Below are 15,310 nucleotides of genomic sequence, written 5' to 3'. Positions count from 1 at the left end.
CTGGCTTCGCGTTCCATGGAAACAATGCAGTATTTAGATGTTTAGTTTTTTTGTTTTATTACATTACATTGGGAGGAACTATTGGATATAAGAGCAATGTCAACTCACCAACATTATGACCAGGAATACGACTTTCCCGAAACGGATCCTCTGTTTTGCCCACCACCCAGGACAATGGATCTGATCCCAGCCGGAAACCCAAAACAACAACACTGAAGAAGGGGCAGACGGAGCGGTCTTCTGGTCAGGTTCCGTAGACGGGCACATTGCGCACCGCTCCCCAGCATACTACTCGCCAATGTCCAGTCTCTTGACAACAAGGTAGACTAAATCCGTGCAAGGGTAGCCTTCCAGAGAGACATCAGAGACTTTAACGTTCTTTGTTTCACGGAAACATGGCTCACTCGAGCTGGATTCTTCACGCATCGCGCCAACAGAAACAAGCATCTTTCTGGTAAGAAGAAGGGCGGGGGTGTATGCCTTATGATTAACGAGACATGGTGCGATCATAACAACATACAGAAACTCAAGTCCTTCTGTTCACCTGACTTAGAATTCCTCACAATCAAATGCCGACCGCATTATCTACCAAGAGAATCCTCTTTGATTATAATCACAGCAGCATATATCCCCCCCAAGCAGACACATCGATGGCCCTGAACGAACTTCAGTTGAGTTGACTCTATGTAAACTGGAAAACACATATTCTGAGGCTGCATTTATTGTAGCTGGGGATTTTAAAAAGGCTAATCTGAAAACAAGGCTCCCTAAATTCTATCAGCATATCAATTGCGCAACCAGGGCTGGCAAAATCCTAGATCATTGCTATTCTAACTTCCACAACGCATATAAAGGCCCTCCCCCACCCTCCTTTCGGAAAAGCTGACCATGACTCCATTTGGTTGCTTCCAGCCTATAGACAGAAACTAAAACAGGAAGCTCCGGCGCGCTCAGGTCGGTTCAACGCTGGTCCAACCAATCTGATTCCAAGCTTCAAGATTGCTTCGATCACGTGGATTGGGATATGTTCCACATTGCGTCAAACAACAACATTGATGAATACGCTGATTCGGTGAGTGGGTTTATTAGCAAGTGCATCGGCGATGTCGTACCCACAGCGTCTATTAAAACGTTCCCAAACTAGAAACCGTGGAATGATGGCAGCATTCGCACAAAACTGAAAGCACTGCTTTTATTGGGGCAAGGTGACCGGAAACATGACCGAATACAAACAGTGTAGCTATTCCCTCCGTAAGGCAATCAAACAAACTAAGCGTCAGTATAGAGACAAAGTGGAGTTGCAATTCAACGGCTCAGACATGAGAGGTATGTGGCAGGGTCTACAGTCAATCACGGAAGATAAAAGGAAAACCAGCCCCGTCGCAGACCAGGATGTCTTGCTCCCAGACAGACTAAACAACTTCTTTCATCGCTTTGAAGACAATACAGTGCCACTGACACGGCCCGCTACCAAAACCTGGGGTCTCTCCTTCACTGCAGCCAACGTGAGCAAAACATTTTAACGTGTCAACCATCGCAAGGCTGCAGGGCCAGATGGCATCCCCAGCCTCGTTCTCAGAGCATGCGCAGACCAGCTGGCTGGTGTGTTAAGGACATATTCAATCAATCCCAGTCTGCTGTCCCCACATGCTTCAAGAGGGCCACCATTGTTCCTGTTCCCAAGAAAGCTAAGGTAACTGAGCTATATGACTACCGCCCCGTAGCGCTCACTTCCGTCATAATGAAGTGCTTTGAGAGACTAGTCAAGGACCATATCCCCTCCACCCTACCTGACACGCTAGACCCACTCCAATTTTCTTACCGCCCCAATAGGTCCACAGACGGCGCAATCGCAATCACACTGTTAGTTAGTTAGTGTTTGGTCATTATTCTGACCTGATCGTATTTGGTTAGTGTTTGGTCAGTATTCTGACCTAATAGTATTTGGTTAGTGTTTGGTCAGTATTCTGACCTAATAGTATTTTGTTAGTGTTTGGTCAGTATTCTGACCTAATAGTATTTGGTTAGTGTTTGGTCAGTATTCTGACCTAATAGTATTTGGTTAGTGTTTGGTCAGTATTCTGACCTGATAGTATTTGGTTAGTGTTTGGTCAGTAGTCTGACCTGATAGTATTTGGTTAGTGTTTGGTCAGTATTCTGACCTAATAGTATTTGGTTAGTGTTTGGTCAGTATTCTGACCTGATAGTATTTGGTTAGTGTTTGGTCAGTATTCTGACCTGATAGTATTTGGTTAGTGTTTGGTCAGTATTCTGACCTGATAGTATTTGGTTAGTGTTTGGTCAGTATTCTGACCTAATAGTATTTGGTTAGTGTTTGGTCAGTATTCTGACCTAATAGTATTTGGTTAGTGTTTGGTCAGTATTCTGACCTGATAGTATTTGGTTAGTGTTTGGTCAGTATTCTGACCTGATAGTATTTGGTTAGTGTTTGGTCAGTATTCTGACCTGATAGCATTTGGTTAGTGTTTGGTCAGTATTCTGACCTGATAGTATTTGGTTAGTGTTTGGTCGGTATTCTGACCTTGCTGACAGTGCAGTCCGCCGGTGCCCAAGGGGCAGAGGCAGGTGTATCCGTCTGGAAGGGGTACGCAGGTGGAACCACGGGCACACAAGGGAGGAGGACGGTGTTCAGCGTCACACACAGACACAGTCTCAGAGCAGAGTGCTCCCTTCCAGCCGAATGGGCACTGGCAGCTAGGAGAGAGAGGAACACATGGGTTAGGGTGACTGGCAGCTAGGGGAGAGAGGAACACATGGGTTAGGGTGACTGGCAGCTAGGGGAGAGAGGAACACATGGGTTAGGGTGACTGGCAGCTAGGGGAGAGAGGAACACATGGGTTAGGGTTACTGGCAGCTAGGGGAGAGAGGAACACATGGGTTAGGGTGACTGGCAGCTAGGGGAGAGAGGAACACATGGGTTAGGGTAACTGGCAGCTAGGGGAGAGAGGAACACATGGATTAGGGTTACTGGCAGCTAGGGGAGAGAGGAACACATGGGTTAGGGTAACTGGCAGCTAGGGGAGAGAGGAACACATGGGTTAGGGTGACTGGCAGCTAGGGGAGAGAGGAACACATGGGTTAGGGTAACTGGCAGCTAGGGGAGATGTCATGAGGTTTACATAACATCAGAATAACTACTTATTGGCACAGACAGTGCTGCAAGTAGTGCTACAGGGGAGAGCAGAATGACATGGAGTACTACTAGTAATACTGTAGTACAGGGGACTTATGATACATCTACAGATGGTAATGATACATCTACAGAGTCTAAAGGTGGTGATGATACATCTACAGAGTCTACATATGGTGATGATACATCTACAGATTCTACAGATGGTGATGATACATCTACAGAGTCTACAGATGGTGATGATACATCTACAGATGGTGATGATACATCTACAGAGTCTAAAGGTGGTGATGATACATCTACAGATGGTGATGATACATCTACAGAGTCTAAAGGTGGTGATGATACATCTACAGAGTCTACAGATGGTGATGATACATCTACAGAGTCTAAAGGTGGTGATGATACATCTACAGAGTCTACAGATGGTGATGATACATCTACAGAGTCTACAGATGGTGATGATACATCTACAGAGTCTACAGGTGGTGATGATACATCTACAGTGAATTACTAAGAGTTATTATATCTTCACCAACTACATAACATTTTGCAATTATTGGCTGAATGAATCCACTATTGCCTGCACTGTAGTGTATCTCATTCATTAACATTGAGTCCTAAACGCACAGCTCCTTGCTCTGATGATGCTGTTCTCAACAATACAGACAGATAAGTCTCTCCTGAATAGAAAAAACTAAAACAAACTGATCTAGGATCAGGTCCCCCCCGTCCATATAATCTTGTTCATTATGAGCTAAAAGGCAAAGCTGATTCCAAACACATGTTAGGAATCTGGACATGTATTCACAAAGCATCTCAGAGTAGGAGTGCTGATCTAGGATCAATTTATCCTTTTATATCATAATGAACAAGAACACATGGGCATTGGGGACCTGATCCTAGATCAGCACCTGTACAGGCTGAAATAGAATTCTCCACCTATCTCCTGGTCAACCCAGCCAACCATGATTAATAGGACTAACAGTGGTACAGCCATACCCATTCATTTGCCTCCATGTTGAGCAGTGATTTATGTCTCCAAAGCCTCTCATTTCTGGGATAATAACATTGATTACACCAGCCGGAGGAGGCCTGATGCCCACTAAGCCCTTGGTCTGACATGCAACATCAATACATGGTCCTGTTTTCTCAGTCTCGCCATAGAGATGGATAGAGGGAGCACTTGCCACAAAGACTGTTTTAGCGTGGGCATTTTCTGAGTCTCAATGATAGAAGGTTTATAGAAGAAACCACAAGCCCCCCCGCAACAGTACACTTCAATCAACCCTATATATGACCAGCCTTAGCCTATATCTCTGGTCAAGTCATATTATGAAGAGACGTCATTGTAGTCACTTAACTCAATAATAATAATACCACAGTCACATACCATGGGCTTCATGGGTTACTGTAAAAGCACTTTGGGAGATATATTGTGGTAGAAAGGGCAATATAAATCAATCTGATTAATTGATTACAAGCATAACAATGGGACATCCTGGTTTAAATAAAATAAAAGAATCAATGAAAATGTAGTGTACATACTAGACAGAGGATCCAGAGTCCACACAGGTCCCCCCGTTTCTGCATGTCACCAGGGTGCAGGGTGTGACCCCGCACTGACCCACGCTACGGCCAGAGTTCGGATGACCCTCAGGCTTCCCCAACGCTATGAACTTCCCGTCTCTCCTCGTCCGAAACTCCAGATCAAAAATGCAACCTGTGAAATAACACAGAAAAACCCACTCAAACTGAGGAGACAAACAGTGTGTGTAATTAAGCAGACATTTCTCGGAGCTTCACATCGCTCAAATAGGAAAACCTTTGAAATCACAAAACATATAACATATAACTCATTGCTTCAGGGAAACAACAGCAGCATTCATGTTTAGTCTTCAAACTCTCCATAATAGGACATCCTCAGAGTCAAAAGAAGCTGGGGTGACTGAGGATGTCCTAATATGGACACCGTACACAACATACCCACTCAAACTGTCTTTCTTTCTGTCAGAGAGAAGTCTTTCATTGTAGTTGACTGTGATCTAATGGGATGACAGTTTGAAGACTAAAAATGAATGCTGCTGTTGTTTCCCTGAAGCAATGAGAATCAAAGGTAACAGGGCTGGAAGCACGCACATACACAGGGCTGGAAGCACGCGCGCACACACGCACGCACGCACGCACGTGTTACAGTCTGTCATTATGGGGTATTGTGATGTCATTATGGGGTATTGTGATGTCATTATGGGGTATTGTGATGTCATTATGGGGTATTGTGATGTCATTATGGGGTATTGGGTGTAGATGAGCGAGAAAATAATCTATTTAATAAATGTTGAATTCAGGCTGTAACACCAAAATGTGGAATAAGTCAAGGGGTATGAATACTTCCTGATGGCACTGTGAACACACACACATACTTAAGTGATTTTTTCATATATTTTTTTACAAAGCCAGAAAAAATGAAGAGTACTATTTCCCCATGGTGTTGGGGAAATGATCATGGTGTCATGATAATGACTTCATGTTAATGACTTCACGATAATGACTTCACGATAATGACATCATGATAATGACATCATGTTAATGACAGCATGTTAATGACAGCATGTTAATGACTTCACGATAATGATTACATGATAATGGCTTCACGATAATGACTTCACGATAATGACTTCGCGTTAATGACTTCACGATAATGACTTCACGATAATGACTTCACGATAATGACATCGTGTTAATGTGTTAATGACAGCATGTTAATGACAGCATGTTAATGACAGCATGTTAATGACTTCGCGATAATGATTACATGATAATGACTTCACGATAATGACTTCGCGTTAATGACTCAATGTTAATGACTTCATGATAATGACTTCATGTTCATGTTTGTGTATAGTTAGGGTAAGGTTTATTGCAATGTGTATTAACAAAAACACAAAGAAAATGGGTCACTGAAAGTTTGAGCCAGTCATTGAATATTTATATTAAGGGCTGGAAATAAAGGAAATGCTGTAATTCACTCTCTGCAAATCTCTCTCCATTAAATGGTCATTTTACATAATATGCTAGGATGAAATCTCTGCATAGACTAGCAGTTAGGTTAAATCCAACATAATACGAGGATTCTGAATTATTTTCACACAAAAGCACATTCACCCAAATTCACTCTCTCCTTCCTGTGATTTATATTCTTTACTACAACAGGGAAATATTCTGTCTACTGCAACAAGGGAAATATTCTGTCTACTGCAACAAGGGAAATATTCTGTCTACTACAACAGGGGAAATATTCTGTCAACTGCAACAAGGGAAATATTCTGTCTACTGCAACAAGGGAAATATTCTGTCTACTGCAACCAGGGAAATATTCTGTCTACTACAACGGGAAATATTCTGTCTATTGCAACTTGCCTAGACACACACCATCTCTGCACTGTGCGCAGACCCCCTTCTCGCTCTATCCGCAGCATTAGTCATTGGGAATAAACAGAACGCTGTGGAAATGTCATGTTCACGCAGGAATTATCATGGCATGATGCCGTCTCTGCCGTGTGTGTGTGTGTGTGTGTGTGTGTGTGTGTGTGTGTGTGTGTGTGTGTGTGTGTGCGTGCGTGCGTGAGTGCGTGTGCGTGTGCGTGTTTCCAGCCCTGTTATCTTCGATTCTCTTTGCTTCAGGGAAACAACAGCAGCATTCATTTTTAATCTTCAAACTGTCATCCCATTAGATCACTGTCGTCTACAATGAAAGACTTCTGTGTGCGCATGCATGTGTGTGTGTGTGTGTGTGAGTGGCCAAACTGCAAGTATATACTGCCGTCAACAATTTCAGATGGTTAAAGAGCATTATGAGGGTTATGTTTGCCATTAGCTAAGAGAGGACGATGTGGGTGACGTTTGGTATGACATAAGAGGACGATGTGGGTGACGTTTGGTATGACATAAGAGGATGATGTGGGTGACGTTTGGTATGACATAAGAGGACGATGTGGGTGACGTTTGGTATGACATAAGAGGACGATGTGGGTGACGTTTGGTATGAGATAAGAGGATGACGAGGGTGAAGTCTGGAATTAGGTAAGAGGATGATGAGGGTGGTGTTTGGTATTAGATAAGAGGATGAGGAGGGTGACGTTTGGTATTAGATAAGAGGTTGATGAGGGTGATGTTTGGTATTAGATAAGAGGATGAGGAGAGTGACGTTTGGTATGGGATAAGAGGATGACGAGGGTGAAGTCTGGAATTAGGTAAGAGGATGATGAGGGTGATGTCTGGTATTAGATAAGAGGATGAGGAGGGTGGTGTTTGGTATTAGATAAGAGGATGAGGAGGGTGATGTTTGGTATAAGATAAGAGGATGAGGAGGGTGATGTTTGGTATTAGATAAGAGGATGAGGAGGGTGATGTTTGGTATTAGATAAGAGGATGAGGAGGGTGATGTTTGGTATTAGATAAGAGGATGATGAGGGTGATGTTTGGTATTAGATAAGAGGATGAGGAGGGTGATGTTTGGTATTAGATAAGAGGATGAGGAGGGTGATGTTTGGTATTAGATAAGAGGATGAGGAGGGTGAAGTTTGGTATTAGATAAGAGGATGATGAGGGTGATGTTTGGTATTAGATAAGAGGATGAGGAGGGTGATGTTTGGTATTAGATAAGAGGATGAGGAGGGTGGTGTTTGGTATTAGATAAGAGGATGAGGAGGGTGAAGTTTGGTATTAGATAAGAGGATGATGAGGGTGATGTTTGGTATTAGATAAGAGGATGAGGAGGGTGATGTTTGGTATTAGATAAGAGGATGAGGAGGGTGGTGTTTGGTATAAGATAAGAGGATGAGGAGGGTGATGTTTGGTATTAGATAAGAGGATGAGGAGGGTGATGTTTGGTATTAGATAAGAGGATGATGAGGGTGATGTTTGGTATTAGATAAGAGGATGAGGAGGGTGATGTTTGGTATTAGATAAGAGGATGAGGAGGGTGATGTTTGGTATTAGATAAGAGGATGAGGAGGGTGATGTTTGGTATTAGATAAGAGGATGAGGAGGGTGATGTTTGGTATAAGATAAGAGGATGAGGAGGGTGACGTTTGGTATTAGATAAGAGGATGAGGAGGGTGATGTTTGGTATTAGATTAGAGGATGAGGAGGGTGATGTTTGGTATTAGATAAGAGGATGAGGAGGGTGACGTTTGGTATTAGATAAGAGGATGAGGAGGGTGGTGTTTGGTATAAGATAAGAGGATGAGGAGGGTGATGTTTGGTATTAGATAAGAGGATGAGGAGGGTGATGTTTGGTATTAGATAAGAGGATGATGAGGGTGATGTTTGGTATTAGATAAGAGGATGAGGAGGGTGATGTTTGGTATTAGATAAGAGGATGAGGAGGGTGATGTTTGGTATTAGATAAGAGGATGAGGAGGGTGATGTTTGGTATTAGATAAGAGGATGAGGAGGGTGATGTTTGGTATAAGATAAGAGGATGAGGAGGGTGACGTTTGGTATTAGATAAGAGGATGAGGAGGGTGATGTTTGGTATTAGATAAGAGGATGAGGAGGGTGATGTTTGGTATTAGATTAGAGGATGAGGAGGGTGATGTTTGGTATTAGATAAGAGGATGAGGTGGGTGACGTTTGGTATTAGATAAGAGGATGAGGAGGGTGATGTTTTGTATTAGATAAGAGGATGAGGAGGGTGATGTTTGGTATTAGATCAGAGGATGAGGAGGGTGATGTTTGGTATTAGATAAGAGGATGAGGAGGGTGATGTTTGGTATGAGATAAGAGGATACTGTAGATGACACTGAGAAAATTATGTTTGAGCTAACAGAGTTCAGGGTGTGTCCTAAATAGCACCACATTCCCTATACAGGGCACTATTTCTGGTCAAAGGTAGTGAACTATATAGGGAATATGTTGCCATTTGAGATTCAACCCATATTGATGTCCAATCAGTCAGATCCAGAGTATCAACACCTCACATACTGTTAGAACAGCATATGCAATGAATAGACTAGCATTGTTTTAAAGGCATAATATTTCAATGAATAGACTAGCATTGTTTTTAAAGGCCTAATATTTCAATGAATAAACTAGCATTGTTTTTAAAGGCCTAATATTTCAATGAATAAACTAGCATTGTTTTTAAAGGCATTATTTTCGTCATGGACTATTAATGTCAAAACCAATGAGTTAATATAACAGTAACCTTTGACCGTCTGAAGTAACTTCTTATCACTGGTGTTAAAGCTAAAATGAATGCCAGTTCCTTCAACCACTTAAACATCAATACATTACAAAACTCTCGGTGCAAACTTTGTTTATCATTTGTTTTAAACAAGTAAATCCCACCTATAAGAAGATCAAAAGGTATTTCTGACAGTCTGATGGAAGGGAATCAACAGGCAGCTCTGAATGCCTGAGGCATAGAGAAATCTAATCACAATACAAACGGACGCTAAAGTGGAAACAGTTAACAAAGGGAAAACCAACCCGTGTGTGTATTATCTTAATGTGTCACAGCTTGATGAAACTAGAGTCTGTAAGATATGACCTTTAGTTATTATGATAAACTCATTGTCGAAGTCTAAAGAAAAACATTACAGTAATATCTTGTTAAAATCTCATTAAACATCTTGCCATCATGAAATTGGACATAATTGTTCTATTTTGAAAATCTTTTTTTTTTTTAAACATGCATATATTTCACACTTAAATGTATATTTTATTACCATCTTGTTTAGGGCAAGCTTATTCTTATTCTTATTATTATTGTGTTTGATTTCCACAGCTACGCAGACAAATACAATACATAGGCAGCTGAACAACAACTCAACACAGCTGATGAAGAACAACAAGTCAACACAGCTGATGAAGAACAACAACTCAACACAGCTGATGAAGAACAACAACTCAACACAGCTGATGAAGAACAACAAGTCAACACAGCTGATGAAGAACAACAACTCAACACAGCTGATGAAGAACAACAACTCAACACAGCTGATGAAGAACAACAAGTCAACACAGCTGATGGAGAACAACAACTCAACACAGCTGATGAAGAACAACAAGTCAACACAGCTGATGAAGAACAACAAGTCAACACAGCTGATGGAGAACAACAACTCAACACAGCTGATGAAGAACAACAACTCAACACAGCTGATGAAGAACAACAACTCAACACAGCTGATGGAGAACAACAAGTCAACACAGCTGATGGAGAACAACAAGTCAACACAGCTGATGGAGAACAACAAGTCAACACAGCTGATGAAGAACAACAAGTCAACACAGCTGATGGAGAACAACAAGTCAACACAGCTGATGGAGGATGGAGAACAACAAGTCAACACAGCTGATGGAGGATGGAGAACAACAAGTCAACACAGCTGATGGAGAACAACAACTCAACAACAGAATATGAATTACATGTCTATGCATTCAACCCCTTTCCCCAACTCATTTTACTAGCGTTCTCTCCAGGGGTTGGACTTGTACATCAAACTGCCTCACGCTACAGAAAAAGGCAATATATCTCCTGCCCTATGGGCCATTGTATCTGGACAAGGCTACTCACGCTAGAGAAACAGGAAATAGTTATCATGCCCTAGGGCCATTCTGTCTGGGACAAGGCTACTTCATTATCCTGTGATCCAGTAAGAAACAACATGGCCATAACAAACACATCTCAACGTGGCCATAACAAACACATCTCAATGTGGCAACAAACACATCTCAACGTGGCAACAAACACATCTCAACGTGGCAACAAACACATCTCAACGTGACAACAAACACATCTCAACGTGGCAACAAACACATCTCAACGAGACAACAAACACATCTCTATGTGGCCATAACAAACACATCTCAACGTGGCCATAACAAACACATCTCAACGTGGCCATAACAAACACATCTCAACGTGGCAACAAACACATCTCAACGTGACAACAAACACATCTCAACGTGACAACAAACACATCTCAACGTGACAACAAACACATCTCAACGTGACAACAAACACATCTCAACGAGACAACAAACACATCTCTATGTGGCCATAACAAACACATCTCAACGTGGCAACAAACACATCTCAACGTGACAACAAACACATCTCAACGTGACAACAAACACATCTCAACGTGGCCATAATAAACACATCTCAACGTGGCAACAAACACATCTCTATGTGGCCATAACAAACACATCTCAACGTGGAAACAAACACATCTCAACGTGGCCATAACAAACACATCTCTATGTGGCCATAACAAACACATCTCAACGTGTCAACAAACACATCTCAACGTGACAACAAACACATCTCAACGTGACAACAAACACATCTCAACGTGGCCATAACAAACACATCTCAACGTGGCCATAACAAACACATCTCTATGTGGCAACAAACACATCTCAACGTGGCCATAACAAACACATCTCAACGTGGCCATAACAAACACATCTCTATGTGGCCATAACAAACACATCTCCATGTGGCCATAACAAACACATCTCTATGTGGCCATAACAAACACATCTCTATGTGGCCATAACAAACACATCTCTATGTGGCCATAACAAACACATCTCTATGTGGCCATAACAAACACATCTCAACGTGGCCATAACAAACACATCTCTATGTGGCCATAACAAACACATCTCTATGTGGCCATAACAAACACATCTCAACGTGGCCATAATAAACACATCCCACAATGCGCTGGTGTCTTTCTCTCTGGTTAGTTTGTCATTATTTGATTAGCAGGTGTAAATGAATTGACCCAGGACATGCTTAGGGATACAGCAGTAGCAGAAGTGTCTTTGTGTATATCCCAAACTGCACCCTATTCCCTGTAAAGTGCACCACTTTCGACCAGGGCCCATTGGGTAGTGCACTATGTAGGGAATAGGATGCCATTTTGGATGCAAACTACTGCTAATGCTGTAACCCTAATCATGTTCTGTGTTACTTCATTTAAGATGGACTCTGGTCAAAAGTAGTGCACTATGTAGGGAATAGGGAGCCATTTGTGTGCCAGCTGTAGTGTCTTCCTTCCCATAGCCACTTAGTCTGTCCACAGGGGTGTGAGGATATACCGATAACCGGTAGACAAGTGTTCACTGACAGCCATTAGGACTGCAGGAAGGTCACACGCACACACACACACACGTCTGATTAGTTGTCATTATGTGTCTAACAAAAAGGCTAAAGCAACATGTGATCTACCAGGCCCTGGGCTCTGGCTGCTTTCTGGTTACCTGCATGGTGGGACCACAGTACAGCACCACTATTGTGCATGTGTGCGTGTGTGTGTGTGTGTGTGTGCGTGTGTGTGTGTGTGTATGTGAGAGGCTGATTTTCATTCCAAAGCGTGTATGTTTATCCAGAGATGAATGAATCATTGGGATGTTTGTTCAATAGAACCAAACAGACAGACGGGTTACGTCCCAAACAGTACCATATTCCCTACTTAGTGCACTACTTTTGACCCCCATTCGGCTCTGGTCAAAAGGTAGTGCACTATATTTGGGAGATTGCTCCTGTCTGCATATATAACCACCAAATGGAAAAATACTTGTTCACCTTCATTTAAAGTACAGTGATCTTTCACAATAACAAGGCATCATCATCATCATGACAATAACCACGGTGGAGGCAGCAGCATCGTGTGCCTTAACAACTTGTGATGATATTCATATCTGTTATTATCATTACTGTTAGTTATGGAGGTGATATCCCCACCACGCTGCTCCACTCGCATTAGCAATCACAATCAACACTATACTCAGGATGCTCGGTCCCAAATGGCACCCTGTTGCCTATACACTGCACTACCTTTAAACCAGGAGGCTAATAGGGCTCTGGTCAAAAGTAGTGCACTATATTATGAATAGGTTGCCATTTGTGATGTACTCATAGGCTTCATTAAGGGTCAGCTGGGAGCCAATAGAATTGATTCTGATTATGACAACCGTCATCTGGATGGTGCCCTTGTCTGACTGACTTATGAGCGGGCCAAATGGGATTTGCAGAGAATGCATAACTTTACAGGTGTGAAGTGATTAAAGGGACAATCTATGATTCAAAAACAGCTAAACTGTTAACCAGCCACTGTTTTTGGTAAACAGCTGTGGGATGGGGCTGAAGAAATGTAAAATTCATAGACGAAGCTATGGATGCAAGGACTGACCATCCATGAGATAAAAGTGAAGTTTTAATCATGTTTTGAAGCTATACAGAGTTTTGTTTACAATTACAGTGTTTACAAACAATGCATTAAAAACAAGCTTATATTTGGGGGTTCTGATGGGGTACGGCAGTTGAACTAAGCTCATGAGGCATTTATAAGTTATATTCCTCAACACTCAATGGCTATATATGATCAATTTAAAAGTAAAAAAAATAAACGTACCAATCCCAGATTGCCCCTTTAAAGGATGCAGGCACAATCAACGTTGGACCTCTATTCTAACCTCATCTCCCCACTCTGAATGGTATTGCACTCCCTCTGACTGTCTGACTGTCTGCAACTAGCCTGCCACTATGCTGCTGCCACTGATCTCCCCACTCTGAATGGTATTGCACTCCCTCTGACTGTCTGACTGTCTGCAACTAGCCTGCCACTATGCTGCTGCCACTGATCTCCCCACTCTGAATGGTATTGCACTCCCTCTGACTGTCTGACTGTCTGCAACTAGCCTGCCACTATGCTGCTGCCACTGATCTCCCCACTCTGAATGGTATTGCACTCCCTCTGACTGTCTGACTGTCTGCAACTAGCCTGCCACTATGCTGCTGCCACTGATCTCCCCACTCTGAATGGTATTGCACTCCCTCTGACTGTCTGACTGTCTGCAACTAGCCTGCCACTATGCTGCTGCCACTGATCTCCCCACTCTGAATGGTATTGCACTCCCTCTGACTGTCTGACTGTCTGCAACTAGCCTGCCACTATGCTGCTGCCACTGATCTCCCCACTCTGAATGGTATTGCACTCCCTCTGACTGTCTGACTGTCTGCAACTAGCCTGCCACTATGCTGCTGCCACTGATCTCCCCACTCTGAATGGTATTGCACTCCCTCTGACTGTCTGACTGTCTGCAACTAGCCTGCCACTATGCTGCTGCCACTGATCTCCCCACTCTGAATGGTATTGCACTCCCTCTGACTGTCTGACTGTCTGCAACTAGCCTGCCACTATGCTGCTGCCACTGATCTCCCCACTCTGAATGGTATTGCACTCCCTCTGACTGTCTGACTGTCTGCAACTAGCCTGCCACTATGCTGCTGCTACTGATCTCCCCACTCTGAATGGTATTGCACTCCCTCTGACTGTCTGAAACTAGCCTGCCACTATGCTGCTGCCACTGATCTCCCCACTCTGAATGGTATTGCACTCCCTCTGACTGTCTGACTGTCTGCAACTAGCCTGCTGCTGCCACTGATCTCCCCACTCTGAATGGTATTGCACTCCCTCTGACTGTCTGACTGTCTGCAACTAGCCTGCCACTATGCTGCTGCCACTGATCTCCCCACTCTGAATGGTATTGCACTCCCTCTGACTGTCTGACTGTCTGCAACTAGCCTGCCACTATGCTGCTGCCACTGATCTCCCCACTCTGAATAGTATTGCACTCCCTCTGACTGTCTGACTGTCTGCAACTAGCCTGCCACTATGCTGCTGCCACTGATCTCCCCACTCTGAATGGTATTGCACTCCCTCTGACTGTCTGACTGTCTGTAACTAGCCTGCCACTATGCTGCTGCCACTGATCTCCCCACTCTGAATGGTATTGCACTCCCTCTGACTGTCTGACTGTCTGCAACTAGCCTGCCACTATGCTGCTGCCACTGATCTCCCCACTCTGAATGGTATTGCACTCCCTCTGACTGTCTGAAACTAGCCTGCCACTATGCTGCTGCCACTGATCTCCCCACTCTGAATGGTATTGCACTCCCTCTGACTGTCTGACTGTCTGCAACTAGCCTGCTGCTGCCACTGATCTCCCCACTCTGAATGGTATTGCACTCCCTCTGACTGTCTGACTGTCTGCAACTAGCCTGCCACTATGCTGCTGCCACTGATCTCCCCACTCTGAATGGTATTGCACTCCCTCTGACTGTCTGACTGTCTG

At 43.4% G+C, this 15,310-nt stretch overlaps 1 protein-coding gene across 1 annotated transcript in view; it reads right to left on the bottom strand.

Annotated features, from left to right (window-relative positions):
* LOC109885765 (protein eyes shut homolog) overlaps nt 1–15,310 on the bottom strand; it is a 72,108-nt gene that overhangs the window by 12,934 nt on the left and 43,864 nt on the right. Inside the window, exons 7-8 of the mRNA XM_031813211.1 lie at nt 4,700–4,874; nt 2,543–2,715 (exon numbers count right to left, since the gene is read on the bottom strand). Coding sequence (XP_031669071.1) covers nt 2,543–2,715; nt 4,700–4,874 — 348 coding nt within the window. The remainder of the gene's footprint in view (nt 1–2,542; nt 2,716–4,699; nt 4,875–15,310) is intronic.

Source organism: Oncorhynchus kisutch, unplaced genomic scaffold, assembly GCF_002021735.2.
Source record: "Oncorhynchus kisutch isolate 150728-3 unplaced genomic scaffold, Okis_V2 Okis04b-Okis11a_hom, whole genome shotgun sequence".
Taxonomy (NCBI): Eukaryota; Metazoa; Chordata; class Actinopteri; order Salmoniformes; family Salmonidae; genus Oncorhynchus; species Oncorhynchus kisutch.
Note: the sequence above shows the minus strand (reverse complement) of the source record. Positions and strands in the feature narration are given on the sequence as shown.